Source organism: Micropterus salmoides, unplaced genomic scaffold (assembly GCF_014851395.1).
Source record: "Micropterus salmoides isolate LMB-PRFRI ecotype aquatic unplaced genomic scaffold, ASM1485139v1 Ms_hic_scaffold_1882, whole genome shotgun sequence".
NCBI classification, from domain to species: Eukaryota; Metazoa; Chordata; class Actinopteri; order Centrarchiformes; family Centrarchidae; genus Micropterus; species Micropterus salmoides.
The window spans coordinates 1-26,986 of NW_024041020.1; the positions used below are offsets into that span (position 1 = coordinate 1).

The following is a 26,986-nucleotide window of genomic DNA, read 5'->3' on the forward strand; positions in this document are numbered from 1 at the left end:
TAGTGGCTGCCTTATTTTATGTGGAAGTAGGTGATTGGTGTAGACAAATAAGTCACCTCCTACAAAAGATGGCTTCTCACTATGTAACACTATTTGCCTGATGAAGGTCTAGTACCGAAACATTGTGTCAATACATATTTTTCTTTGCTACCTTGGCAACAGCATAACCATTTTGCCATGTCCATGATATCATCATTCTGATTTTCTTTCTTCTTCCATTTTATTCATTCATTTTGTTTAGTTTTTTTAACCTTTCCTACCATGTAGTAGATATGCAGATAGCCCGGTGTGGAGGAGATATGATACCTACTCCACTTTGAAGGTCACCAGTTCAGCATACTTCAGCTACAGACTTGATTTAAACTGTAATTGGTCACAAGAAGTTAATCTATTAATGATGTATTCAGCGTTTTGATGTATTTTATGGTTTGTTCACGGTCACTGTCGAAGTGTTGTTTTTTTGAGCTCTTTCTGAGTTTATAATGGGAGCGGATGGGATGGAATGTTATTTACAGCAGAAACGTGTAAATTTTGTTGTGGTCCTCACATGGGCTTTTTAAATCCCTCAGACTTATAGATTTGGCGTCCCTTCCAAAGGACAAGAGTGACAGCCAGCTCCTCCATTGGCAGCCATTATAAGTTTGTGTCAAAATTTCTGGACCAGAGCAGAACATACCAGTTTTTTAACTCGCTGAAGGGCTCACTTTTTTTTACTTTATCCACCAACAAACATATTCACATCGTCCCAAAAATGCCTTCTTCCGCTGCTGGTCAGTTCATTTTGCCAATACGACCTATAGTTTAGTCTCTATGGAGGTTTGTTTGACAGAAAGTTTCAGAGGGATTTTCCTATCTGTCTCTATTGTAGAGCTGGTTACTTTGGTGACGTAAATCAGCTGATGAAAGATCAAAGGACTGGGTCCTCTGTTCTGATTGGTGGACTGAAGTTAAGGGCACTTTCACACCTGTAGTTCGGTTCATTTGGTCCGGACCAAGTGAAAAAAATAATACACTGTTGCATTTTAGTTCTGGTCCCGTTCATGTTCACACTGCAATTTTACAAACCAACCAAGAAGTAACCATGACGTTACACAGACTTACAGGTAACTTGTTGATTGGACAGCTTTGGCGATTGTCAGCCTGCATCATCAGGACCCAAGTGGGGAAATCAACACCGGTGACTAACAGAAGTTTATGCAGCACTTTAATGCTTCTGATCTGTATACAGGAATAATTTGTGGCTTATTAGCCTATATTATACTGTGGTATTGCTGTCACAAGTTTTACGGACTTAATGAACTGAAATGAAGTAGTACCTGCGCTGAATGAAAATACCTGCCCTGACAAGTAAGCATAGCCTATACATGGCTTATACGATCAATTAAGATCGCTGAACACATTTCGAGGTCAGTAGATGGATTATTAGTGGTTTAGCTTTGGAAATAATGCTCGATCACATCTCTGCTATCATAAAATGTGGTTTTGGTTGGTTTGCACAAGCAAAGAGCTTATTAGGCTTCTTATATTTTATGTGTTATCTATATGTTACGATGTCAGATATTCATGTTAAACGTGGCCAAAGCTCTACTCTTGGCTCTTAATGAGTCATACAGAGCTGTTTTCATATATGGTAATTTGCCTACAGCCTCAATAATGTCCAGCGCGGACTGTAGCACCTCTCAAGCAACGCCCCTCGCTCATGCCACGCCCCCTGAGCTACTGTCCGCAGCCGAACCATTCTCAGCCTGGCAACTCCTACGCTTAGTCTGTCTGTACCACTCAGCAGCACAATCAACTTGCTTTAGGATATTGGCCAATCAACCTACTATATGTATGCCATGGCCTATGAATGTACCGTATAATGTGCATTGTTAAAATATATGTTTTTATGTGTGAGTGAAAAGGCCACTGCGTGTTGTGTGTTTAATGAACGGTTGACTTAATTTATCTGTATATATGGCTGTGTTTAGTGTTAGCAGTCTCCGCATCAGAGGTATATGATCAAAAACTACAAATGATAATTCAAGTAGGATTAATTGGTAGATGATTCCTAATGAGTACATTGTAATCAAAAATAAGTATTAATTCATATGCCTGTTCACCACTTAATAATAATTTAAAGTGTATAATGGCCTTAGACATATGAGAACCTTAGTTAAGCAACATGAAGGATATTGAAAATTGGATAAAATGACTGCGCGTATGTGTATGTGGAACAAAACATTCACAAACCCAATCAAGTATTGCTCATATCACATCATATCATGCGATTAAATCACTGACAAATATCGATTTAAGAAATGTTATACATTTTATAAATCTTTTTATTGAGTTTGATTGGCAGAATGCACACAAAATAATAGACCCAAAGAATCATGCTTTATCTCCATCAACTCTCTTATCAACACAGATTTTTTTGCAAACAAATTAGATCAAAAAGTGACTGTTTATTTTTTACTTAATCATAAGGTGTGTGTACAAAGACAGATTGACAGAAAATAAAATATAGAGGATCATAAAATATGAAATGAAAATTAAAATGACAGGATAAAGAAACAAAACATGTTTAAAACAAATGAAACAAATGCATATTTATGGTAAATGGCACAGAATTTAAGGGTGAATAAAAGTACTGACAACTATTGACAGAGTTGACAGTGATTGTTTTTGTAATTATGGTATATACAACACCACCACTCTTTAGAATGTGTTATGAAGGACCAGCTCTATGATGAGTAAATTCTGCTTCTGCACTGATTATATAATATCAAAGCTTGAAAATTAAATCATTTCTTACATAAAGAAAAATTGGAACTGTTTAATATTTTTGTATAAACAACATTTTCCTTCAAAATAACTACTGTAACTATCTCTTCTGTCCCTGGATACAAATATACCACACCCGTTCATTAACAACATTCATTTAATAAAATGAAATAAATGACAAACCCTGTTATAAACTATTGTTGAAAATTTGGTGAAATGGCATATGTTCAATAAATCTTGTCTATGTACAAAAAGAAATATTTATTATTACAATACAAATTAATCTTATTTACAGTTTGAAGGGAATTTAAACAATCTCATGCACTCCTGTCTAATTACTGAAAATAATAGTTAGTCATTAAAAAGTCATTAAAACTGAGATGACTGTGTTTGTCCTCTCAGGTTTTAAACAATTTGATGAATTTGCCATTTTAGGAGAGTGCATTTGCATGTACATGAGAGAGTTTAATTTGCCTCATAATTAATCTTTTTTTGGTGAAACAGATAGTTCAAGTCTTGGGAACCTGAAACCTCCTTTTGAACCACTGTCATTGCTGGAAGACGAAGACAATCTCGATTTTTTAGAGGCTAGAGAAACACCTGCACTGCCCTCCACTCCTGCTTCACTCTCCTCACCAAGCGTCACTTCGTATGAGCCCTTTGACTTTGAACCAAAACCTCCAAAGGTACCAAACTTCAACTTTCCTTTCTTTCCTTTGACCTTGCTTTCTCCAAGGTCTAATGAAATGTCACCACCCTCAGCTTCTAAGTGACCGGAAGGAGAACTAACTGCAAGCCCCCCTTCATCACTGAGAGAAGAAGACCGATGCCTTGATTTCTTAAATAGATCCAGTGAGGCGGACTTGCCTTTAGTTGACACACTGAGTCCAGGGTCACCCTCAAATTTTCCACCCATCAGTTCACCAGTATGTACACTTACATCTTTAGAGACCTTACCGCCTTTTCCACTAGTGCTCAGTTCTACCTCTGGTCCCCGAAGGTCACCTACACTACTGCCCTTTGCCTTTGATTTGCCAAAAAATTTTGGCATCTTTACTTTTACTTTGCCCTCACTGTGCCTTATTTCTGGACTGGGAACCTCAATATTTTGTGAACTGACTTGGCAGCTAACAGATGGAGACTGAATGTTGATGTCTCCACTAGCAGCAAGTTCTGATTCAACATTTCCTCCACCATGCTGTCCTTCCAACTGAGGCAGAGCAATACCAAATTTTGGTACCTTCATTTTGGGAAATGTTACAGTACCCTCTGGGTAATGAAGGTCACCAGTGGCATTATCCCCTGAAACACTTGCATCAATCTCTGCACCACCTTTCACATTTATATTTTTGCCTTTGAAACCTGCAGAAATACCTGCCTCTCCTTGTCTGTTTAGATTTGCATCAATATCAGGGGTAGATATGTTTACATTTGACATTTTAATATTAGGAGTCTTCAATTTCACATCTGGCCCTTGCAAATGAACATTTGGACTGCCAGTCCCAGAACCTTCAATGGCCGTGTTCAAGCTAGCAGATCGCAAATCTACGTCAGATGATTTCATTCCTTCTGATAACGATCCATCGCCTTTCGTTTTTGGTGATTTGATATCTAATTCCACATCAGGAAAATTAAGCTTACCAAAAAGGGGCTTCTTTACCTTTTTGCCTTTGACATGAATATTAGGGGTGTCTACATCCAGGTTTACAGCTGGTGTTTCTATGTCAACATCAGGTTTCTTTGCCTTTCCTTTGACTTTAGGAAGTTTAAATTTTCCCTTTTTCCCCTTTACATTGATGTCAACATCAGGGACATCAAGACTTGCTTCAGTATCTGGGAGACTAACTTCTTTTTTGGAATCTTTTGCTCCCACACTAAACGTGGGTGTCTTCACAATGGATTCAGGCCCCTCCACGTCTGTGGATTTCATTCCAAACTTAGGACCTTTGAACTTGGGAAATGTAACACCTGTATTTACAGGCTCAATAGACACACCTTCCATAGTGATGGTGGGTACTGCAATGTTAGCATTTGGACCTTTGATATCTCCTTCCACTTTGGGCACTGTTGCATCCATCTTTCCTTTGACTTTGGACCCTTTTAGGTTGATGTCAAGCTCAGGTGCTTTAACATCAATATTAGATTTGGGAAGGCTGACATCAATGCCTGGGCCTTCCAACTGTGGACCTTTAAAGCCAAATGAAGGCGTTTTGATTTTAGGCATTTCAAATCCACCCTTTGGCCCTTCAATATCAACCTCTGGACCTTTAATGTCAATGCCAGGGGTTTTAATGCCTCCCTCTATCTTTGGAGCTGAGACATCCACATCACCTTTATGTTTGGGACTTTTCAGATTGAAATCCACATTTGGCATGGATATTTTAGGACCTGAAACGGATGGCATGTTGAATTTTGGTCCTTTGATTTTTGCATCAGGGCCTTCAATGTCAATCTCTGGGGATTTAATATGAACCCCAGGTGCTTTCACATCAATGTTAGCTTTGGGAAGGTTAATATCAACATCTGGGCCCTCCACTTTTGGACCTTTCATGTTAAATGATGGCATTGTGATTTTAGGTATTTCAAATCCACCCTTAGGCCCTTCAATGTTGACTTCTGGACCTTTGATATCAACATGAGGTGTTTTAACGTCTCCTTCAATCTTTGGAGCTGACAAATCCACATCACCTTTGAGTTTGGGACCTTTCAGATTGAGATCCATATTTGGCATAGATATTTTCGGGGATGAAATGGTTGGCATGTTGAATTTGGGTCCTTTGATTTTTCCACTTGGACTGTCAATGTCAATCTCTGGCCCTTTAATGTCAAGGCCAGGTGCTTTCACATCAATGTTTGCCTTGGGAAGGTTTATATCAACATCTGGACCCTCTACTTTTGGACCTTTGAATCCAAATGATGGCATTTTCATTTTAGGCATGTCAAATCCACCCTTAGGCCCTTTGATATCAACCTGTGGACCTTTAATGTCAAAGTCAGGCGTTTCAATGTCTCCTTCGATCTTTGGCACTGACATGTCCACATCACCTTTGAGTTTGGGACCTTTTAGCTTGAAATCCACATCTGGCATGGAAAGTTTTGGTCCTGAAATGGTTGGCATGTTGAATTTGGGTCCTTTGATTTTTCCACTTGGACTGTCAATGTCAAAATCTGGTCCTTTGATGTCCAATTCAGGGGCTTTAATATCAATATCAGCTTTCGGGAGGCTGACATCAACATCTGGCCCTTCAACATTTGGACCTTTCAGCCCAAAGGATGGCATTTTAAATTTAGGCATTTTAAATCCTCCTTTGTGACCATCAATGTCAACATCTGGTCCTTCAATATCGACCTTGGGAGCTTTTATGTCACCCTCAATCTTTGGAACTGACACGTCGACATCTCCCTTCACCTTGGGTCCTTTCACACTAATATCCCAATCTGGCATTGCGGGTCCTGACATTGATGGCAGTTTGATTTTTGGTCCTTTAAGATTTGCATCAGGACCTGCAATGTCAATCTCTGGCCCTTTAATATCAAGGGCAGGTGCTTTCAAATCAATGTTAGCCTTGGGAAGGTTAATATCAACATCTGGACCCTCTACTTTTGGACCTTTGAATCCAAATGATGGCATTTTGATTTTAGGCATGTCAAATCCACCCTTAGGCCCTTTGATATCAACCTGTGGACCTTTGATGTCAAAGTCAGGCGTTTCAATGTCTCCCTCGATCTTTGGCACTGACATGTCCACATCACCTTTGAGTTTGGGACCTTTTAGCTTGAAATCCACATCTGGCATGGAAAGTTTTGGTCCTGAAATGGTTGGCATGTTGAATTTGGGTCCTTTGATTTTTCCACTTGGACTGTCAATGTCAATATCTGGTCCTTTTATGTCCAATTCAGGGGCTTTAATATCAATATCAGCCTTTGGGAGGCTGACATCAACATCTGGACCTTCAACATTTGGACCTTTCATCCCAAAAGATGGCATTTTAAATTTAGGCATTTTAAATCCTCCTTTGTGACCCTCAATGTCAACATCTGGTCCTTCAATATCGACCTTAGGAGCTTTTATATCACCCTCAATCTTTGGAACTGACACGTCAACATCTCCCTTCACCTTGGGCCCTTTCAGATTAATATCCCAATCTGGCATTGTGGGTCCTGACATTGATGGCAGTTTGATTTTTGGTCCTTTGAGTTTTGCATCAGGGCCTGCAACGTCTATCTCTGGCCCTTTAATGTCAACATCAGGTGCTTTCACGTCAATGTTTGCCTTGGGAAGGTTTATATCAACATCTGGACCCTCTACTTTTGGACCTTTGAATCCAAATGATGGCATTTTGATTTTAGGCATGTCAAATCCACCCGTAGGCCCTTTGATATCAACCTGTGGACCTTTGATGTCAAGGTCAGGTGTTTCAACGTCTCCTTCGATCTTTGGCACTGACATATCCACATCACCTTTGAGTTTGGGACCTTTCAGTTTGAAATCCACATCTGGCATGGAAAGTTTTGGTCCTGAAATGTTTGGCATGTTGAATTTGGGTCCTTTGATTTTTCCACTTGGACTGTCAATGTTAAAATCTGGTCCTTTGATATCCAATTCAGGGGCTTTAATATCAATTTCAGCTTTCGGGAGGCTGACATCAACATCTGGCCCTTCAACATTTGGACCTTTCAGCCCAAAAGATGGCATTTTAAATTTAGGCATTTTAAATCCTCCTTTGTGGCCCTCAATGTCAACATCTGGTCCTTCAATATCGACCTTAGGAGCTTTTATATCACCCTCAATCTTTGGAATTGACACGTCAACATCTCCCTTCACCTTGGGTCCTTTCACACTAATATCCCAATCTGGCATTGTGGGTCCTGACATTGATGGCAGTTTGATTTTGGGTCCTTTGAGTTTTGCATCAGGGCCTGCAACATCTATCTCTGGCCCTTTAATGTCAACATCAGGTGCTTTCACGTCAATGTTTGCCTTGGGAAGGTTTATATCAACATCTGGACCCTCTACTTTTGGACCTTTGAATCCAAATGATGGCATTTTGATTTTAGGCATGTCAAATCCACCCGTATGCCCTTTGATATCAACCTGTGGACCTTTGATGTCAAGGTCAGGTGTTTCAACGTCTCCTTCGATCTTTGGCACTGACATATCCACATCACCTTTGAGTTTGGGACCTTTCAGTTTGAAATCCACATCTGGCATGGAAAGTTTCGGTCCTGAAATTGTTGGCATGCTGAATTTGGGTCCTTTGATTTTTCCACTTGGACTGTCAATGTTAAAATCTGGTCCTTTGATATCCAATTCAGGGGCTTTAATATCAATATCAGCTTTCGGGAGGCTGACATCAACATCTGGCCCTTCAACATTTGGACCTTTCAGCCCAAAGGATGGCATTTTAAATTTAGGCATTTTAAATCCTCCTTTGTGGCCATCAATGTCAACATCTGGTCCTTCAATATGGACCTTGGGAGCTTTTATATCACCCTCAATCTTTGGAACTGACACGTCGACATCTCCCTTTATTTTGGACCCTTTCAGACTAATATCCCAATCTGGCATTGTAGGTCCTGACATTGATGGCATTTTGATTTTGGGTCCTTTGAGTTTTGCATCAGGGCCTGCAACATCTATCTCTGGCCCTTTAATGTCAACATCAGGTGCTTTCATGTCAATGTTTGCCTTGGGAAGGTTTATATCAACATCTGGACCCTCTACTTTTGGACCTTTGAATCCAAATGATGGCATTTTGATTTTAGGCATGTCAAATCCTCCCTTAGGTCCTTTGATATCAACCTGTGGACCTTTGATGTCAATGTCAGGTGTTTCAATGTCTCCTTCGATCTTTGGCGCTGACATATCCACATCACCTTTAAGTTTGGGACCTTTCAGCTTGAAATCCACATCTGGCATGGAAAGTTTTGGTCCTGAAATGTTTGGCATGTTGAATTTGGGTCCTTTGATTTTACCACTTGGGCACTCAATGTCAAAATCTGGTCCTTTGATGTCAACGTCAGGTGCTTTCACGTCAATGTTTGCTTTGGGAAGATTTATATCAACATCTGGACCCTCTACTTTTGGACCTTTAATGCCAAATGATGGCATTTTGATTTTAGGCATTTCAAATCCACCTTTCAGACCTTCAATATCAGCCTGTGGACCTTTGATATCAAACTCAGGTGTTTCAATGTCTCCCTCCATCTTTGGTGCTGACAAATCCACATCACCTTTGAGTTTGGGACCTTTCAGCTTGAAATCCACATCAGGCATGGAAAGTTTTGGTCCTGAAATTGTTGGCATGCTGAATTTGGGTCCTTTCAGTTTTGCGTCCGGTCCTTCTATGTCAACCTCTGGTCCTTTAATGTCAACATCAGGTGCTTTGATATCAATATCAGCTTTCGGCATGCTGACATCAACTTCTGGCCCTTCAATATTTGGACCTTTCACTCCGAAGGATGGCATTTTAAATTTAGGCATTTTAAATCCTCCTTTGTGGCCCTCGATGTCAACATCTGGTCCTTCAATATCGACCTTGGGACCTTTAATGTCACCCTCGATCTTTGGAACTGACACGTCAACATCTCCCTTTATTTTTGGCCCTTTCAGATTAATATCCCAATCTGGCATCTTGGGTCCCGATACTGATGGCATTTTGATTTTGGGTCCTTTGAGTTTTGCATCAGGTCCTTCAATGTCAATCTCTGGTCCTTTAATGTCAACGTCAGGTGCTTTAACATCAATTTTAGCCTTGGGAAGGTTAATATCAACATCGTGACCCTCCACTTTTGGACCTTGGAAACCAAATGATGGCATTTTGATTTTAGGCATTTCAAATCCACCTTTTGAACCTTCAACATCAACCTGTGGACCTTTGATGTCAAAATCAGGTGTTTTTATGTCTCCTTTAATCTTTGGCACTGACAAATCCACATCACCTTTGAGTTTGGGACCTTTCAAATTGAAATCCATATCTGGCATGGAAATCTTCGGTCCTGAGATAGTTGGCATCTTGAATTTTGGCCCCTTTATTTTTGCACTTGGACTGTCAATGTCAATGTCTGGTACTTCAACGTCTATTTTAGGAGTTTCAATATCTCCCTCAATCTTAGGACCTTTCATATTCACATCTCCTTTCAGTTTTGGACCTTTCAGATTGATATCCCAGTCTGGCATCTTTGGTGCTTGTACGGATGGCAACTTTAATTTGGGTCCTTTCAATTTTGCATCAGGGCCTTCAACATCAATGTCTTGCCCCTTCATGTCAATTCCAGGTGCTTTGATCTCCATATCAGCTTTTGGAAGATCAATGTCAACATCAGGGCCCTCTACTTTGGGACTCTTAATGCTGAAAGATGGCATTTTAATTTTAGGCATTTCAAATCCCCCCTTTGAACATTCCATATCTGGACCTTTGATGTCAACTTCAGGCCCTGTTATGTCTCCCTTAATCTTTGGAACTGACACATCCAAATCCCCTTTGAGTTTGGGACCTTTCACATTAAAATCCACATCTGGCATGGAAATGTTCGGATTAACATCAACTTCTGGCATTTCAACTTTTGGGCCTTTGAAACCAAATTTTGGCATCTTGAATTTGGATCCTTTAGTTTTTGAACCAGTCAATCCCAGGTCAAGATCAAGACCTTCAGAGCTACCAGTCATCCCTTTGATACTTATATCACCTTTTGCCATTTTCACGTCTGTGTCTGGGGCCTTTATCTTTGAACCCTTAAATCCAAATTTTGGCATTTTGAATTTAGCTTTCTTTGCACCAATTTCTGGAACATCAATGGTGACATCTGGTCCCTCAAGTTCAGCTTTTGGCAACTGAACATCCCCTTTGAAATCACCCTTGACCTTTGGCCCCTTCACATTGATGTCAACATCTGGCAATGATATTTTCGGTCCAGACATTTTTGGTAACTTCACCTTTGGCCCACTAAGTTGTCCTTCTGGAGATTCTAAGTCAACGGTAGGACCCTTGATCTTAACTTCAGGTGTTTTAATGTCTCCTTCGATCTTTGGAGTTACCACATCAACATCACCTTTGAGTTTCGGTCCTCTCAGATTGAAATCCACATCTGGCATGGAAAGTTTTGGTCCTGAAATGGTTGGCATGCTGAATTTGGGTCCTTTGATTTTTCCACTTGGACTGTCAATGTCAATATCTGGTCCTTTGATTTCCATTTCAGGGGCTTTAATATCAATATCAGCTTTTGGGAGGCTGACATCAACATCTGGCCCTTCAACGTTTGGGCCTTTCATCCCAAAGGATGGCATTTTAAATTTAGGCATTTTAAATCCTCCTTTGTGGCCCTCAATGTCAACATCTGGTCCTTCAATATCAACCTTGGGAGCTTTTATGTCACCCTCAATCTTTGGAACTGAAACATCGACATCGCCCTTTATTTTGGGTCCTTTCAGATTAATATCCCAATCTGGCATCTTGGGTCCTGATATTGATGGCATTTTGATGTTAGGCATTTCAAATCCACCCTTTGGCCCTTTAATATCAGCCTCTGGAACTTTAATGTCAACCGTAGGTGTTTTAATGTCTCCCTCTATCTTTGGAGATGACAGATCTACATCACCTTTGAGTTTGGGTCCACTCAGATTGAAATCCACATCTGGCATGGAAAGTTTCGGTCCTGAAATGGTTGGCATGCTGAATTTCGGTCCTTTGAGCTTTGCATCAGGTCGTTCAATGTCAATCTCTGGCCCTTTAATGTCAACAGCAGGTGATTTCATGTCAATGTTTCCTTTGGGAAGGTTTATATCAACATCTGGACCCTCCACTTTCGGACCTTTGAAGCCAAATGATGGCATTTTGATTTTGGGCATTTCAAATCCACCTTTCGGACCTTCAATATCAACCTGTGGACCTTTGATGTCAAAGTCAGGTGTTTTAACGTCTCCTTCGATCTTTGGCGCTGACATATCCACATCACCTTTGATTTTGGGACCTTTCAGTTTGAAATCCACATCTGGCATGGAAAGTTTCGGTCCTGAAATTGTTGGCATGCTGAATTTGGGTCCTTTCAGTTTTGCATCTGGTCCTTCTATGTCAACCTCTGGTCCTTTAATGTCAACATCAGGTGCTTTGATATCAATTTCAGCTTTCGGCATGCTGACATCAACTTCTGGCCCTTCGAGATTTGGACCTTTCACCCCGAAGGATGGCATTTTAAATTTAGGCATTTTAAATCCTCCTTTGTGGCCCTCGATGTTAACATCTGGTCCTTCAATATCGACCTTGGGAGCTTTTATGTCACCCTCAATCTTTGGAACTGACACGTCGACATCTCCCTTTATTTTGGGTCCTTTCAGATTAATATCCCAATCTGGCATCTTGGGTCCTGAAATTGATGGCATTTTGATGTTAGGCATATCAAATCCACCCTTTGGCCCTTTAATATCGGCCTCTGGACCTTTAATGTTAACCTTCGGTGTTTTAATGTCTCCTTCGATCTTTGGCGCTGACATATCCACATCACCTTTGAGTTTGGGACCTTTCAAATTGAAATCCACATCTGGCATGGAAAGTTTTGGTCCTGAAATTGTTGGCATGCTGAATTTGGGTCCTTTGATTTTTCCACTTGGACTGTCAATGTCAATTTCTGGTCCTTTGATTTCCATTTCAGGGGCTTTAATATCAATATCAGCTTTTGGGAGGCTGACATCAACATCTGGCCCTTCAACGTTTGGGCCTTTCAGCCCAAAGGATGGCATTTTAAATTTAGGCATTTTAAATCCTCCTTTGTGGCCCTCGATGTCAACATCTGGTCCTTCAATATCGACCTTGGGAGCTTTTATGTCACCCTCAATCTTTGGAACTGACACGTCGACATCTCCCTTTATTTTGGGTCCTTTCAGATTAATATCCCAATCTGGCATCTTGGGTCCTGATATTGATGGCATTTTGATGTTAGGCATTTCAAATCCACCCTTTGGCCCTTTAATATCAGCCTCTGGACCTTTAATGTCAACCTTCGGTGTTTTAATGTCTCCTTCGATCTTTGGCACTGACATATCCACATCACCTTTGAGTTTGGGACCTTTCAGTTTGAAATCCACATCTGGCATGGAAAGTTTTGGTCCTGAAATTGTTGGCATGCTGAATTTGGGTCCTTTCAGTTTTGCGTCCGGTCCTTCTATGTCAACCTCTGGTCCTTTAATGTCAACATCAGGTGCTTTGATATCAATATCAGCTTTCGGCATGCTGACATCAACATCTGGCCCTTCAATATTTGGACCTTTGACTCCGAAGGATGGCATTTTAAATTTAGGCATTTTAAATCCTCCTTTGTGGCCCTCGATGTCAACATCTGGTCCTTCAATATCGACCTTGGGAGCTTTTATGTCACCCTCTATCTTTGGAACTGACACGTCGACATCTCCCTTTATTTTGGGTCCTTTCAGATTAATATCCCAATCTGGCATCTTGGGTCCTGAAATCGATGGCATTTTGATGTTAGGCATTTCAAATCCACCCTTTGGCCCTTTAATATCAGCCTCTGGACCTTTAATGTCAACCTTCGGTGTTTTAATGTCTCCTTCGATCTTTGGCGCTGACATATCCACATCACCTTTGAGTTTGGGACCTTTCAAATTGAAATCCACATCTGGCATGGAAAGTTTCGGTCCTGAAATTGTTGGCATGCTGAATTTGGGTCCTTTCAGTTTTCCACTTGGACTGTCAATGTCAATATCTGGTCCTTTGATTTCCATTTCAGGGGCTTTAATATCAATATCAGCCTTTGGGAGGCTGACATCAACATCTGGCCCTTCAACATTTGAGCCTTTCAGCCCAAAGGATGGCATTTTAAATTTAGGCATTTTAAATCCTCCTTTGTGGCCCTCGACGTCAACATCTGGTCCTTCAATATCGACCTTGGGAGCTTTTATGTCACCCTCTATCTTTGGAACTGACACGTCGACATCTCCCTTTATTTTGGGTCCTTTCAGATTAATATCCCAATCTGGCATCTTGGGTCCTGATATTGATGGCATTTTGATGTTAGGCATTTCAAATCCACCCTTTGGCCCTTTAATATCAGCCTCTGGACCTTTAATGTCAACCTTTGGTGTTTTAATGTCTCCTTCGATCTTTGGCGCTGACATATCCACATCACCTTTGAGTTTGGGACCTTTCAAATTGAAATCCACATCTGGCATGGAAAGTTTTGGTCCTGAAATAGTTGGCATGTTGAATTTGGGTCCTTTGATTTTTCCACTTGGACTGTCAATGTCAATTTCTGGTCCTTTGATTTCCATGTCAGGGACTTTAATATCAATATCAGCTTTTGGGAGGCTGACATCAACATCTGGCCCTTCGAGATTTGGACCTTTCATCCCAAAGGATGGCATTTTAAATTTAGGCATTTTAAATCCTCCTTTGTGGCCCTCGATGTCAACATCTGGTCCTTCAATATCGACCTTGGGAGCTTTTATGTCACCCTCAATCTTTGGAACTGACACGTCGACATCTCCCTTTATTTTGGGTCCTTTCAGATTAATATCCCAATCTGGCATCTTGGGTCCTGAAATTGATGGCATTTTGATGTTAGGCATTTCAAATCCACCCTTTGGCCCTTTAATATCAGCCTCTGGACCTTTAATGTCTCCTTCGATCTTTGGCGCTGACATATCCACATCACCTTTGAGTTTGGGACCTTTCAGCTTGAAATCCACATCAGGCATGGAAAGTTTTGGTCCTGAAATTGTTGGCATGCTGAATTTGGGTCCTTTTAGTTTTGCATCCGGTCCTTCTATGTCAACCTCTGGTCCTTTAATGTCAACATCAGGTGCTTTAATATCAATATCAGCTTTCGGCATGCTGACGTCAACTTCTGGCCCTTCAATATTTGGACCTTTCACTCCGAAGGATGGCATTTTAAATTTAGGCATTTTAAATCCTCCTTTGTGGCCCTCGATGTCAACATCTGGTCCTTCAATATCGACCTTGGGAGCTTTTATGTCACCCTCTATCTTTGGAACTGACACGTCGACATCTCCCTTTATTTTGGGTCCTTTCAGATTAATATCCCAATCTGGCATCTTGGGTCCTGAAATTGATGGCATTTTGATGTTAGGCATTTCAAATCCACCCTTTGGCCCTTTAATATCAGCCTCTGGACCTTTAATGTCAACCTTCGGTGTTTTAATGTCTCCTTCGATCTTTGGCACTGACATATCCACATCACCTTTGAGTTTGGGACCTTTCAGCTTGAAATCCACATCTGGCATGGAAAGTTTCGGTCCTGAAATGGTTGGCATGCTGAATTTGGGTCCTTTGATTTTTCCACTTGGACTGTCAATGTCAATATCTGGTCCTTTGATTTCCATTTCAGGGGCTTTAATATCAATATCAGCTTTTGGGAGGCTGACATCAACATCTGGCCCTTCAACGTTTGGGCCTTTCAGCCCAAAGGATGGCATTTTAAATTTAGGCATTTTAAATCCTCCTTTGTGGCCCTCGATGTTAACATCTGGTCCTTCAATATCGACCTTGGGAGCTTTTATGTCACCCTCAATCTCTGGAACTGACACGTCGACATCTCCCTTTATTTTGGGTCCTTTCAGATTAATATCCCAATCTGGCATCTTGGGTCCTGATATTGATGGCATTTTGATGTTAGGCATTTCAAATCCACCCTTTGGCCCTTTAATATCAGCCTCTGGACCTTTAACGTCAACCTTCGGTGTTTTAACGTCTCCTTCGATCTTTGGTACTGACATATCCACATCACCTTTGAGTTTGGGACCTTTCAGTTTGAAATCCACATCTGGCATGGAAAGTTTTGGTCCTGAAATGGTTGGCATGCTGAATTTGGGTCCTTTCAGTTTTGCGTCCGGTCCTTCTATGTCAACCTCTGGTCCTTTAATGTCAACATCAGGTGCTTTGATATCAATATCAGCTTTCGGCATGCTGACATCAACTTCTGGCCCTTCAACGTTTGGGCCTTTCAGCCCAAAGGATGGCATTTTAAATTTAGGCATTTTAAATCCTCCTTTGTGGCCCTCGATGTCAACATCTGGTCCTTCAATATCGACCTTGGGAGCTTTTATGTCACCCTCTATCTTTGGAACTGACACGTCGACATCTCCCTTTATTTTGGGTCCTTTCAGATTAATATCCCAGTCTGGCATCTTGGGTCCTGATATTGATGGCATTTTGATGTTAGGCATTTCAAATCCACCCTTTGGCCCTTTAATATCGGCCTCTGGACCTTTAATGTCAACCTTCGGTGTTTTAACGTCTCCTTCGATCTTTGGCGCTGACATATCCACATCACCTTTGAGTTTGGGACCTTTCAGCTTGAAATCCACATCTGGCATGGAAAGTTTCGGTCCTGAAATTGTTGGCATGCTGAATTTGGGTCCTTTGATTTTTCCACTTGGACTGTCAATGTCAATATCTGGTCCTTTGATTTCCATTTCAGGGGCTTTAATATCAATATCAGCTTTTGGGAGGCTGACATCAACTTCTGGCCCTTCGAGATGTGGACCTTTCATCCCAAAGGATGGCATTTTAAATTTAGGCATTTTAAATCCTCCTTTGTGGCCCTCAATGTCAACATCTGGTCCTTCAATATCAACCTTGGGAGCTTTTATGTCACCCTCTATCTTTGGAACTGACACGTCGACATCTCCCTTTATTTTGGGTCCTTTCAGATTAATATCCCAATCTGGCATCTTGGGTCCTGATATTGATGGCATTTTGATATTAGGCATGTCAAATCCACCCTTTGGCCCTTTAATATCAGCCTCTGGACCTTTAATGTCAACCTTCGGTGTTTTAATGTCTCCTTTGATCTTTGGCGCTGACATATCTACATCACCTTTGAGTTTGGGACCTTTCAAATTGAAATCCACATCTGGCATGGAAAGTTTTGGTCCTGAAATCGTTGGCATGCTGAATTTGGGTCCTTTGATTTTTCCACTTGGACTGTCAATGTCAATTTCTGGTCCTTTGATTTCCATTTCAGGGGCTTTAATATCAATATCAGCTTTTGGGAGGCTGACATCAACATCTGGCCCTTCAACGTTTGGGCCTTTCAGCCCAAAGGATGGCATTTTAAATTTAGGCATTTTAAATCCTCCTTTGTGGCCCTCGATGTCAACATCTGGTCCTTCAATATCGACCTTGGGAGCTTTTATGTCACCCTCTATCTTTGGAACTGACACGTCGACATCTCCCTTTATTTTGGGTCCTTTCAGATTAATATCCCAATCTGGCATCTTGGGTCCTGATATTGATGGCATTTTGATATTAGGCATTTCAAATCCACCCTTTGGCCCTTTAATATCAGCCTCTGGACCTTTAATGTCAACCTTCGGTGTTTTAATGTCTCCTTTGATCTTTGGCGCTGACATATCCACATCACCTTTGAGTTTGGGACCTTTCAAATTGAAATCCACATCTGGCATGGAAAGTTTTGGTCCTGAAATGGTTGGCATGCTGAATTTGGGTCCTTTGATTTTTCCACTTGGACTGTCAATGTCCATTTCTGGTCCTTTGATTTCCATTTCAGGGCTTTAATATCAATATCAGCTTTTGGGAGGCTGACATCAACATCTGGCCCTTCAACGTTTGGGCCTTTCAGCCCAAAGGATGGCATTTTAAATTTAGGCATTTTAAATCCTCCTTTGTGGCCCTCGATGTCAACATCTGGTCCTTCAATTTCGACCTTGGGAGCTTTTATGTCACCCTCAATCTTTGGAACTGACATGTCAACATCTCCCTTTATTTTGGGTCCTTTCAGATTAATATCCCAATCTGGCATCTTGGGTCCTGATATTGATGGCATTTTGATGTTAGGCATTTCAAATCCACCCTTTGGCCCTTTAATATCAGCCTCTGGACCTTTAATGTCAACCTTCGGTGTTTTAATGTCTCCTTCGATCTTTGGCGCTGACATATCCACATCACCTTTGAGTTTGGGACCTTTCAGTTTGAAATCCACATCTGGCATGGAAAGTTTTGGTCCTGAAATTGTTGGCATGCTGAATTTGGGTCCTTTCAGTTTTGCATCTGGTCCTTCTATGTCAACCTCTGGTCCTTTAATGTCAACATCAGGTGCTTTAATATCAATATCAGCTTTCGGCATGCTGACATCCACTTCTGGCCCTTCGAGATTTGGACCTTTCACCCCGAAGGATGGCATTTTAAATTTAGGCATTTTAAATCCTCCTTTGTGGCCCTCAATGTCAACATCTGGTCCTTCAATATTGACCTTGGGAGCTTTTATGTCACCCTCTATCTTTGGAACCGACACGTCGACATCTCCCTTTATTTTGGGTCCTTTCAGATTAATATCCCAATCTGGCATCTTGGGTCCTGATATTGATGGCATTTTGATGTTAGGCATTTCAAATCCACCCTTTGGCCCTTTAATATCAGCCTCTGGACCTTTAATGTCAACCTTCGGTGTTTTAATGTCTCCCTCTATCTTTGGCACTGACATATCTACATCACCTTTGAGTTTGGGACCTTTCAGTTTGAAATCCACATCTGGCATGGAAAGTTTTGGTCCTGAAATTGTTGGCATGCTGAATTTGGGTCCTTTCAGTTTTGCATCCGGTCCTTCTATGTCAACCTCTGGTCCTGTAATGTTAACATCAGGTGCTTTAATATCAATATCAGCTTTCGGCATGCTGACATCAACTTCTGGCCCTTCGAGATTTGGACCTTTCAACCCGAAGGATGGCATTTTAAATTTAGGCATTTTAAATCCTCCTTTGTGGCCCTCGATGTCAACATCAGGTCCTTCAATGTCAACCTTGGGAGCTTTTATGTCACCCTCAATCTTTGGAACCGACACGTCGACATCTCCCTTTATTTTGGGTCCTTTCAGATTAATATCCCAATCTGGCATCTTGGGTCCTGATATTGATGGCATTTTGATATTAGGCATTTCAAATCCACCCTTTGGCCCTTTAATATCAGCCTCTGGACCTTTAATGTCAACCTTCGGTGTTTTAATGTCTCCCTCTATCTTTGGCACTGACATATCTACATCACCTTTGAGTTTGGGACCTTTCAGTTTGAAATCCACATCTGGCATGGAAAGTTTTGGTCCTGAAATTGTTGGCATGCTGAATTTGGGTCCTTTCAGTTTTGCATCCGGTCCTTCTATGTCAACCTCTGGTCCTGTAATGTTAACATCAGGTGCTTTGATATCAATATCAGCTTTCGGCATGCTGACATCAACATCTGGCCCTTCAACGTTTGGGCCTTTCAGCCCAAAGGATGGCATTTTAAATTTAGGCATTTTAAATCCTCCTTTGTGGCCCTCGATGTCAACATCAGGTCCTTCAATGTCAACCTTGGGAGCTTTTATGTCACCCTCAATCTTTTGAGCTGATAAGTCGACATCTCCCTTTATTTTGGGTCCTTTCAAATTAATATCCCAATCTGGCATCTTGGGTCCTGAAATGGATGGCATTTTGATGTTAGGCATTTCAAATCCACCCTTTGGCCCTTTAATATCAGCCTCTGGACCTTTCATGTCAACCTTCGGTGTTTTAACGTCTCCTTCGATCTTTGGCGCTGACATATCCACATCACCTTTGAGTTTGGGACCTTTCAAATTGAAATCCACATCTGGCATGGAAAGTTTTGGTCCTGAAATGGTTGGCATGCTGAATTTGGGTCCTTTTAGTTTTGCATCCGGTCCTTCTATGTCAACTTCTGGCCCTTTAATGTCAACAGCAGGTGCTTTCACGTCAATGTTTGCTTTTGGAAGGTTTATATCAACATCTGGACCCTCCACTTTTGGACCTTTAAAGCCAAATGATGGCATTTTGATTTTAGGCAGTTCAAATCCACCTTTCGGACCTTCAATATCAACCTGTGGACCTTTGATGTCAAACTCAGGTGTTTTAATGTCTCCTTCGATCTTTGGCGCTGACATATCCACATCACCTTTGATTTTGGGACCTTTCAGTTTTAAATCCACATCTGGCATGGAAAGTTTTGGTCCTGTAATGGTTGGCATGCTGAATTTGGTTCCTTTGAGCTTTGCATCTGGGCCTTCAATGTCTACCTCTGGCCCTTTAATGTCAACAGCAGGTGCTTTCACGTCAATGTTTGTTTTGGGAAGGTTTATATCAACATCTGGACCCTCCACTTTTGGACCTTTAAAGCCAAATGATGGCATTTTGATTTTAGGCATTTCAAATCCACCTTTCGGACCTTCAATATCAACCTGTGGACCTTTGATGTCAAACTCAGGTGTTTTAATGTCTCTTTCGATCTTTGGCGCTGACATATCTACATCACCTTTGAGTTTGGGACCTTTCAGCTTGAAATCCACATCAGGCATGGAAAGTTTTGGTCCTGAAATGGTTGGCATGCTGAATTTGGGTCCTTTTAGCTTTGCATCCGGCCCGTCGATGTCCACCTCTGGTCCTTTAATGTCAACAGCAGGTGCTTTCACGTCAATGTTTGTTTTGGGAAGGTTTATATCAACATCTGGACCCTCCACTTTTGGACCTTTAAAGCCAAATGATGGCATTTTGATTTTAGGCATTTCAAATCCACCTTTCGGACCTTCAATATCAACCTGTGGACCTTTGATGTCAAACTCAGGTGTTTTAATGTCTCCTTCGATCTTTGGCGCTGACATATCCACATCACCTTTGAGTTTGGGACCTTTCAGCTTGAAATCCACATCAGGCATGGAAAGTTTTGGTCCTGAAATGGTTGGCATGCTGAATTTGGGTCCTTTTAGCTTTGCATCCGGCCCGTCGATGTCCACCTCTGGTCCTTTAATGTCAACAGCAGGTGCTTTCACGTCAATGTTTGTTTTGGGAAGGTTTATATCAACATCTGGACCCTCCACTTTTGGACCTTTAAAGCCAAATGATGGCATTTTGATTTTAGGCATTTCAAATCCACCTTTCGGACCTTCAATATCAACCTGTGGACCTTTGATGTCAAACTCAGGTGTTTTAATGTCTCCTTCGATCTTTGGCGCTGACATGTCCACATCACCTTTGAGTTTGGGACCTCTCAGTTTTAAATCCACATCTGGCATAGAAGGTTTTGGTCCTGTAATGGTTGGCATGCTGAATTTGGTTCCTTTGAGCTTTGCATCTGGGCCTTCGATGTCCACCTCTGGCCCTTTAATGTCAACAGCAGGTGCTTTCACGTCAATGTTTGTTTTGGGAAGGTTTATATCAACATCTGGACCCTCCACTTTTGGACCTTTAAAGCCAAATGATGGCATTTTGATTTTAGGCATTTCAAATCCACCTTTCGGACCTTCAATATCAACCTGTGGACCTTTGATGTCAAACTCAGGTGTTTTAATGTCTCCTTCGATCTTTGGCGCTGACATATCCACATCACCTTTGAGTTTGGGACCTTTCAGTTTTAAATCCACATCTGGCATGGAAGGTTTTGGTCCTGTAATGGTTGGCATGCTGAATTTGGTTCCTTTGAGCTTTGCATCTGGGCCTTCGATGTCCACCTCTGGCCCTTTAATGTCAACAGCAGGTGCTTTCACGTCAATTTTTGCTTTGGGAAGGTTTATATCAACATCTGGACCCTCCACTTTTGGACCTTTAAAGCCAAATGATGGCATTTTGATTTTAGGCATTTCAAATCCACCTTTTGGACCTTCAATATCAACCTGTGGACCTTTGATGTCAAACTCAGGCGTTTTAACGTCTCCTTTGATCTTTGGCGCTGACATATCCACATTACCTTTGAGTTTTGGACCTTTCAAATTAAAATCCACATCTGGCATGGAAAGTTTCGGTCCTGAAATTGTTGGCATGCTGAATTTGGTTCCTTTCAGTTTTGCATCCGGTCCTTCTATGTCAACCTCTGGCCCTTTAATGTCAACAGCAGGGGCTTTCATGTCAATGTTTCCTTTGGGAAGGTTTATATCAACATCTGGACCCTCCCCTTTTGGACCTTTGAAGCCAAATGATGGCATTTTGATTTTCGGCATTTCAAATTCACCTTTTGGACCCTCTATATCCACCTCCGGAACTTTAACATCAACATCAAGTGTTTTTATGTCCCCTTCAATCTTTGGCCCTGACACATCCACATCACCTTTGAGTTTGGGCCCTTTGACATGTAAATCCACATCTGGCATGGAGATTTTCTGTCCTGAAAGTGATGGCACTTTGAATTTTGATCCTTTCATATTACCACTGCCCTCAATGTCCACTTCAGGAGCGTTCACATTCATGTCAGCTTTTGGACAAACAACGTTGACTTCTGGCCCCTCCACTTTTGGACCTTTAATTCCAAATGATGGAATTTTTACTTTAGGTATTTTAAATCCACTTTTATGTCCCTCAATGTCAACATCTGGTACTTCATGCTCCACTTCAGGAATTTTGATTTTTGGAATTTCAACACCACCATTTGTCCCTGTAATATCAATTTGTGGACCTTTGATGTCAATTCCAGGTGCTTTTATGTCTCCCTTAATCTTTGGTACAGATACAGTCACACCTCCTTCAAGCTTCGGACCTTTCAGGCCAGTGGATTTCATTGTAGATTTTGGCTGGTTAAAGCCACCTTCAGGTCCCTCAATGTCAATGTCCACCTTGGGAGCGTCTATGTCTACATCTGGGCTTTCAACATTAACTTTGGATGCTTTAACATGAACCTCAGGTGCCTTGACATCAATTTCCGCTTTTGTAACTTTTATATCAACATCTGTAGCTTCCGCCTTAGGACCTGTAAAGCCAAATGATGGCATTTTGAGTTTAGGCATCTCAAATCCACCTTTATGTTTTTCGATGTCAACTGCTGATCCTTTGATCTCAACTGCAGGTTTTGTTGTGTCTCCCTCAATCTTTGGAACTGACACATCCACATCCCGTTTAGTTTCTTTCAGACTTATATCCCATTCTGGCATTGTAGGTCCTGTTTTGGAACCCATCTTGAATTTCAGACTTTCAGTTTTTACATCAGAGCCCCCACTATCACCTTTTGGTGCTTTAATGTCAACCTCAGGAGCTTTAACAGCAACCTTTGGTCCTGTGGACCCAAATGATAGTGTCTTTATCTGAGGCATTTTTAAATCGCCTTCTTTCCCCTCAATATTTATAGTGGGACCTTTAATGTCATGTACATTGCCAACTGACCCTGCAATGTTAGCACTAGGACCTTTGATCTGTATATCTGTCCGTTTGATGTCTAGTTCTGGTTTTTGCACCTCTTCATGTGTTACAGGTACTGACATATCCGCATCACCACTTAGTTTAACTTCAACACTAGTTCCCTCTTTCTTGATTTCTTTCATTCCAAACACGGGCATCTTGATGGTTGACGTTTTTATGCCACTCACACTTCCCTCAGTTTCATAGCCTGGAACATCAGTGTCTATACCAGATGCTTTTATTCCTCCCATTGTGCTTGGCAGGTCAACCTCACCTTTCAACTTTGAACCTGTAAGATTGACATCTACACCTGCCACTGAAATCTTGCCTGGCCCTGAGGAATAACCTGAGGTAACACTGCCTACTGTTATTGCTGATCCTCCTATCCTGCCACCTCTCAATTCAGTATCAGTACCTATGTGACCTCCACCAAGTCTTACATTCGACATACCATACTATCTGATCCCTTTGCCTGCGGGTGACCGATGGTAGTTTCAGATACTTTCACCTTTGTCCTCTCACCTAAATCAATACTTCCCTTCTGTGTTTTATCTGTGGTTGAAGTCAAAATATGCATGCTTTTTCCTGGTAAAACAGACTAACTGACCCTCCATTCTCATCAGTTGAGGTTACCTCTGCATTTCCCAACCCTCCAAATGTAATATGCCTACTACCAGTGTTTGTGCTGTCTCTTAATGTCGTGCTTGTTTCTGACACCTGAATGCTTCCATCTCCCTGCTCTCCACTCCCTCTTGAGATCTCAAAGCCTCCCTGGCCTTTACCCCCTGCTACTCCTAAATTAGGCCCTTTAAATTTGAGACCTGTAACTCTTTCTCTTTCTCCCTCTCTTATAATTGTTGTCGTCTGAACTCCCCCACTGCCCCAGCGTGTCTCTGTGGAACTAACTTGGGGCCCAGTGTAAGAGACATTGCTTGACTCAAAAACTCCCTCTTCTGCTCCCACTTTACCTGAAGGGCTGCCATGTGAGATTCTGATATGAGGAGAGCCATCTCCAGATTCGTGCCTAAGCCCCTTGAACTCTGGGCTTGAAAGTTCAAGTTGCTCACTTATGCCACCTGGCATATCCACAGTGTAGGTAGTGATGCGGCGGGTGATGGTAGTAATTGTGCTGCCATCGCTGCTTGTGCTGCTGTGCCGCTCCGTGCGAACATCTACTCCCTCTGCAAGGTCTTCAGACTTCAGTCTTGGTTTAATCTTTTTTGTGTATATTCTTTTATAGTCATCATCATCCCCACTCTGTTGATAGAAAAAGACAGGAAGGCATACAACATGGAAATGTTATTATATCATGTATTTTGTACAGTTGCTTCCCCACAAACAAATCAGGAGTCATATAATTTTTAAAAAGAACTTACAAGGATGATGTCTGGACTGGAACCTCCAAACCGGGTCTTCCCTTCCCATGTCAGGGTTCCCATTGGTGAACGACATGGTGTGCTCAAGGGCGAGCAGTAAGGGGATTTATCTCCTTTGTTTTGTAATTTCAGTCCAACCTTGTGCCGGTTTAATGTCTTCAGTAGCTCAGCTGTTTCTTCTGAGCTCATGTTATCAAAGTAGACAGTGGCGCCTACAATCTGGTCACCTATGAATTAAGCAGAGTAAGCAGCAAAAAAGTCTATTAAGAATACTAGAAATTAGTCAGCATGCAGGTGAGACAAATCTTACTCCATACCAGATGATTTAAAAAAAAAAAAAAATAGGAATTTGCTACCTTGATATACTTTTCCAGACCGTGCTGCAGGTGACTCTCCTTTCACCTCCTTCACAAAGATCTCTCCTCCTGTCTGTTCAATGGTCAATCCAGTTTTGTCTGGACCCTCCCAATCTGGAAAGAGCACCTCCCTGGTTTCCTCCTCTTCAGCCATCTGTAAGCATAACCATGTAAATAATTGGTTCAAGAGAAACAAAAAATGTAGATGGCAAGAACTTAATGTATAAGTGTGCATGTAGAAAGTACAGAAAGCGCATGTAGAAAGCTTAAAACTTTATAAAATACCTTGTTTTGATTTCCTCTATTTATTTCCTCTGGTGTGATGGAAACTGTATCTGGGTTTTCCTGTATAAAAAGATAATAATAACCATTAATACAATGTATTTGCACATTATTTAAGACAAAATTCTTCTTTCACCCTTAAAACAAATCCTATATTGCCTGAAATAAGCATTTACCAACCCTGCTCTGCAAGATGGTCTGGCTTGTAAGACCCAATGGTGAACACTAGGTGGTGATAAAATCCTTTCAGACAACACCAAAACACCAAATTTTATTTCCCTTCCCCTTATGTATTTTGGAAATATGGTTGAAGTTGGACCACACCCTGCCCTGAGGAAAGCTGCCTAATCCTGTGCCTACACCCCAGCTCCAGTGTCAATAGACAGAACAATGACGGTTATAGCTTTGTATGGCCTTGCCTTATAAAAACACATAGAGGTGCAGAAATGCACATTAACACATACACCAACATGTTGGTGAACACCCTCTCTCTTTAATACACATCCACAAACAGTAGTAAAATACTAAAACAATTACACATTTGTATATTCTCACACACACACATTGCACATGATCTGTTCATAATTGAAAGCTAGTTTCAGTCTAGGTTGACTTGTTGTAACTGTATTGATGATCACCTTAAGGTGCACTGAGCAGTACAAAAGCACATTTTGTGTTACTTATTGCATGTGGTCATTAGACTTCAGACTAAATATTGCTTGCCATAATACAAAATCCCTTTCAATAAGCAAACAATGAAACAATTCAATATCATTCTGTAAACTCATACCAAACCAATTTACAGTCATGCTTAGCTTTTCTATCTATTTTACTCCCTCTTCAAACATGTTGACAAGCCCTACCCACTCTCCTCTTTGGAACAGACAACCATTGTTTCATTAATACCAAACTCTCCACAACCCACACCTTCAATTACACAAAGCTGTCTGAGCCATGTGTCTCCAGCTAGCCAGCAGTGGTTTGCATGTTTTTACATAACATGCACTTCTATCCAAAAGTGACATTTTTCCTTGACATACACACATCAAGAGGGATTTGGGGTTCAGTGTCTTACTCAAAGATACTTTGTGTATGTAAAGTCACCAGTCTTAACATTAACAGACTACCCTTTCTACCACCTGTACTATAGCTGCCCAGCCATTTAATAGTTTTATTCATGAACCAGTAATTCAGTTTCCAGGGGCCCAGTGACTACACAGAATCTAGATAATAATTAGTGGAACTGTATTAGAAAAAGCTATCCAAAACACAGACTGTGGCTGTAAAGTATTTCATTTAAAAAGGCAAGGTCATTCAGTGGGTTTCAGCAAATTAAATATAATATGATATATCCACAGGATGGCACAAAAGAAATGAAATGAGTCATAGTGGTACTGGTTGCCTGTGGTTTGTTTTTATGGGGTGGGCTTGACAAGCAGAGAACAACTTGGGAAGGACTTTACTTTACTAGTTGTATCACTCTGCTCCCTACCTATTCAGAGAAATGCATAATACAATTTCTGGGTGACCAGCTGCTCTGGAGGGGGGGGGGGCTGTTGGGGACAATTATGTCTTTTCTCACTTGCTCTACAAGTGGTTTTCTTTTGTCTGTGTGATCTGTTTCCATTCACTTGGCTTGCCTTGGCTCTATCTTCACCCTGAGAGAAGTAGGCCTCCTCTAAGACTATTATTAAGGTGATGACATGTAGTCAGATAATACATAACAGGCTGTGGGTGATCGTTTAATTCACATACACTTGAATATATAACAAGATAAGACAACTCATAAAAAACTTCTCACCTAGCCTTTAACACAGTCAAATCAAGAAGTCAGTCGGGAGGAAGAATGCACTGTTGGGACTGTAGCTGTAAAACTGGATTCCCATGTTATCACAAACACCAATTCAAGGTCTGAATAAAGACTTTTTTCTACACAGTTTTGGCACCACTGTAAATAACCACACCAGTAAGCCACAGATCCCTTCCCCATTCACTAAAGCTGCCACACTGTTCTGCAAGATAACACGCTGCTGGGAACAAGAGGAACCTGAGGGAAAGATAAGAAACAG

At 41.3% G+C, this 26,986-nt stretch overlaps 2 protein-coding genes across 2 annotated transcripts; both read right to left on the reverse strand.

The window, feature by feature from the left end:
• Positions 1-2,298: 2,298 nt before the first annotated feature.
• On the reverse strand, positions 2,299-23,350 carry LOC119909740 (neuroblast differentiation-associated protein AHNAK-like). The gene is given in 2 exon segments (XM_038727961.1): positions 2,299-17,310; positions 17,313-23,350. Coding segments are annotated over 2 exon segments (19,905 nt in total). The 5' UTR covers positions 23,155-23,350; the 3' UTR covers positions 2,299-3,247.
• Positions 23,351-23,361: 11 nt separating this feature from the next.
• LOC119909741 (neuroblast differentiation-associated protein AHNAK-like) lies at positions 23,362-24,814 on the reverse strand. Its single transcript, XM_038727962.1, has 3 exons — positions 24,636-24,814; positions 24,280-24,506; positions 23,362-24,160 (listed from the first exon to the last, which is right to left on the reverse strand). Exons 1-3 carry the CDS (start codon positions 24,787-24,789, stop codon positions 23,468-23,470), a joined length of 1,074 nt encoding a protein of 357 aa, XP_038583890.1. The 5' UTR covers positions 24,790-24,814; the 3' UTR covers positions 23,362-23,467.
• Between the last annotated feature and the right edge of the window lie 2,172 nt (positions 24,815-26,986).

Excerpts from the sequence above, each read along its gene's own strand:
- LOC119909741 (XM_038727962.1), bottom strand. The coding sequence starts at position 24,789 with ATGGCTGAAGAGGAGGAAACCAGGGAGGTGCTCTTTCCAGATTGGGAG. Across the intron at positions 24,507-24,635 it reads GTCTGGAAAAGTATATCAAG|GTGACCAGATTGTAGGCGCC; the intron begins GTAGCAAATTCC and ends CTTAATTCATAG. Across the intron at positions 24,161-24,279 it reads CCAGTCCAGACATCATCCTT|AGTGGGGATGATGATGACTA; the intron begins GTAAGTTCTTTT and ends TTCTATCAACAG.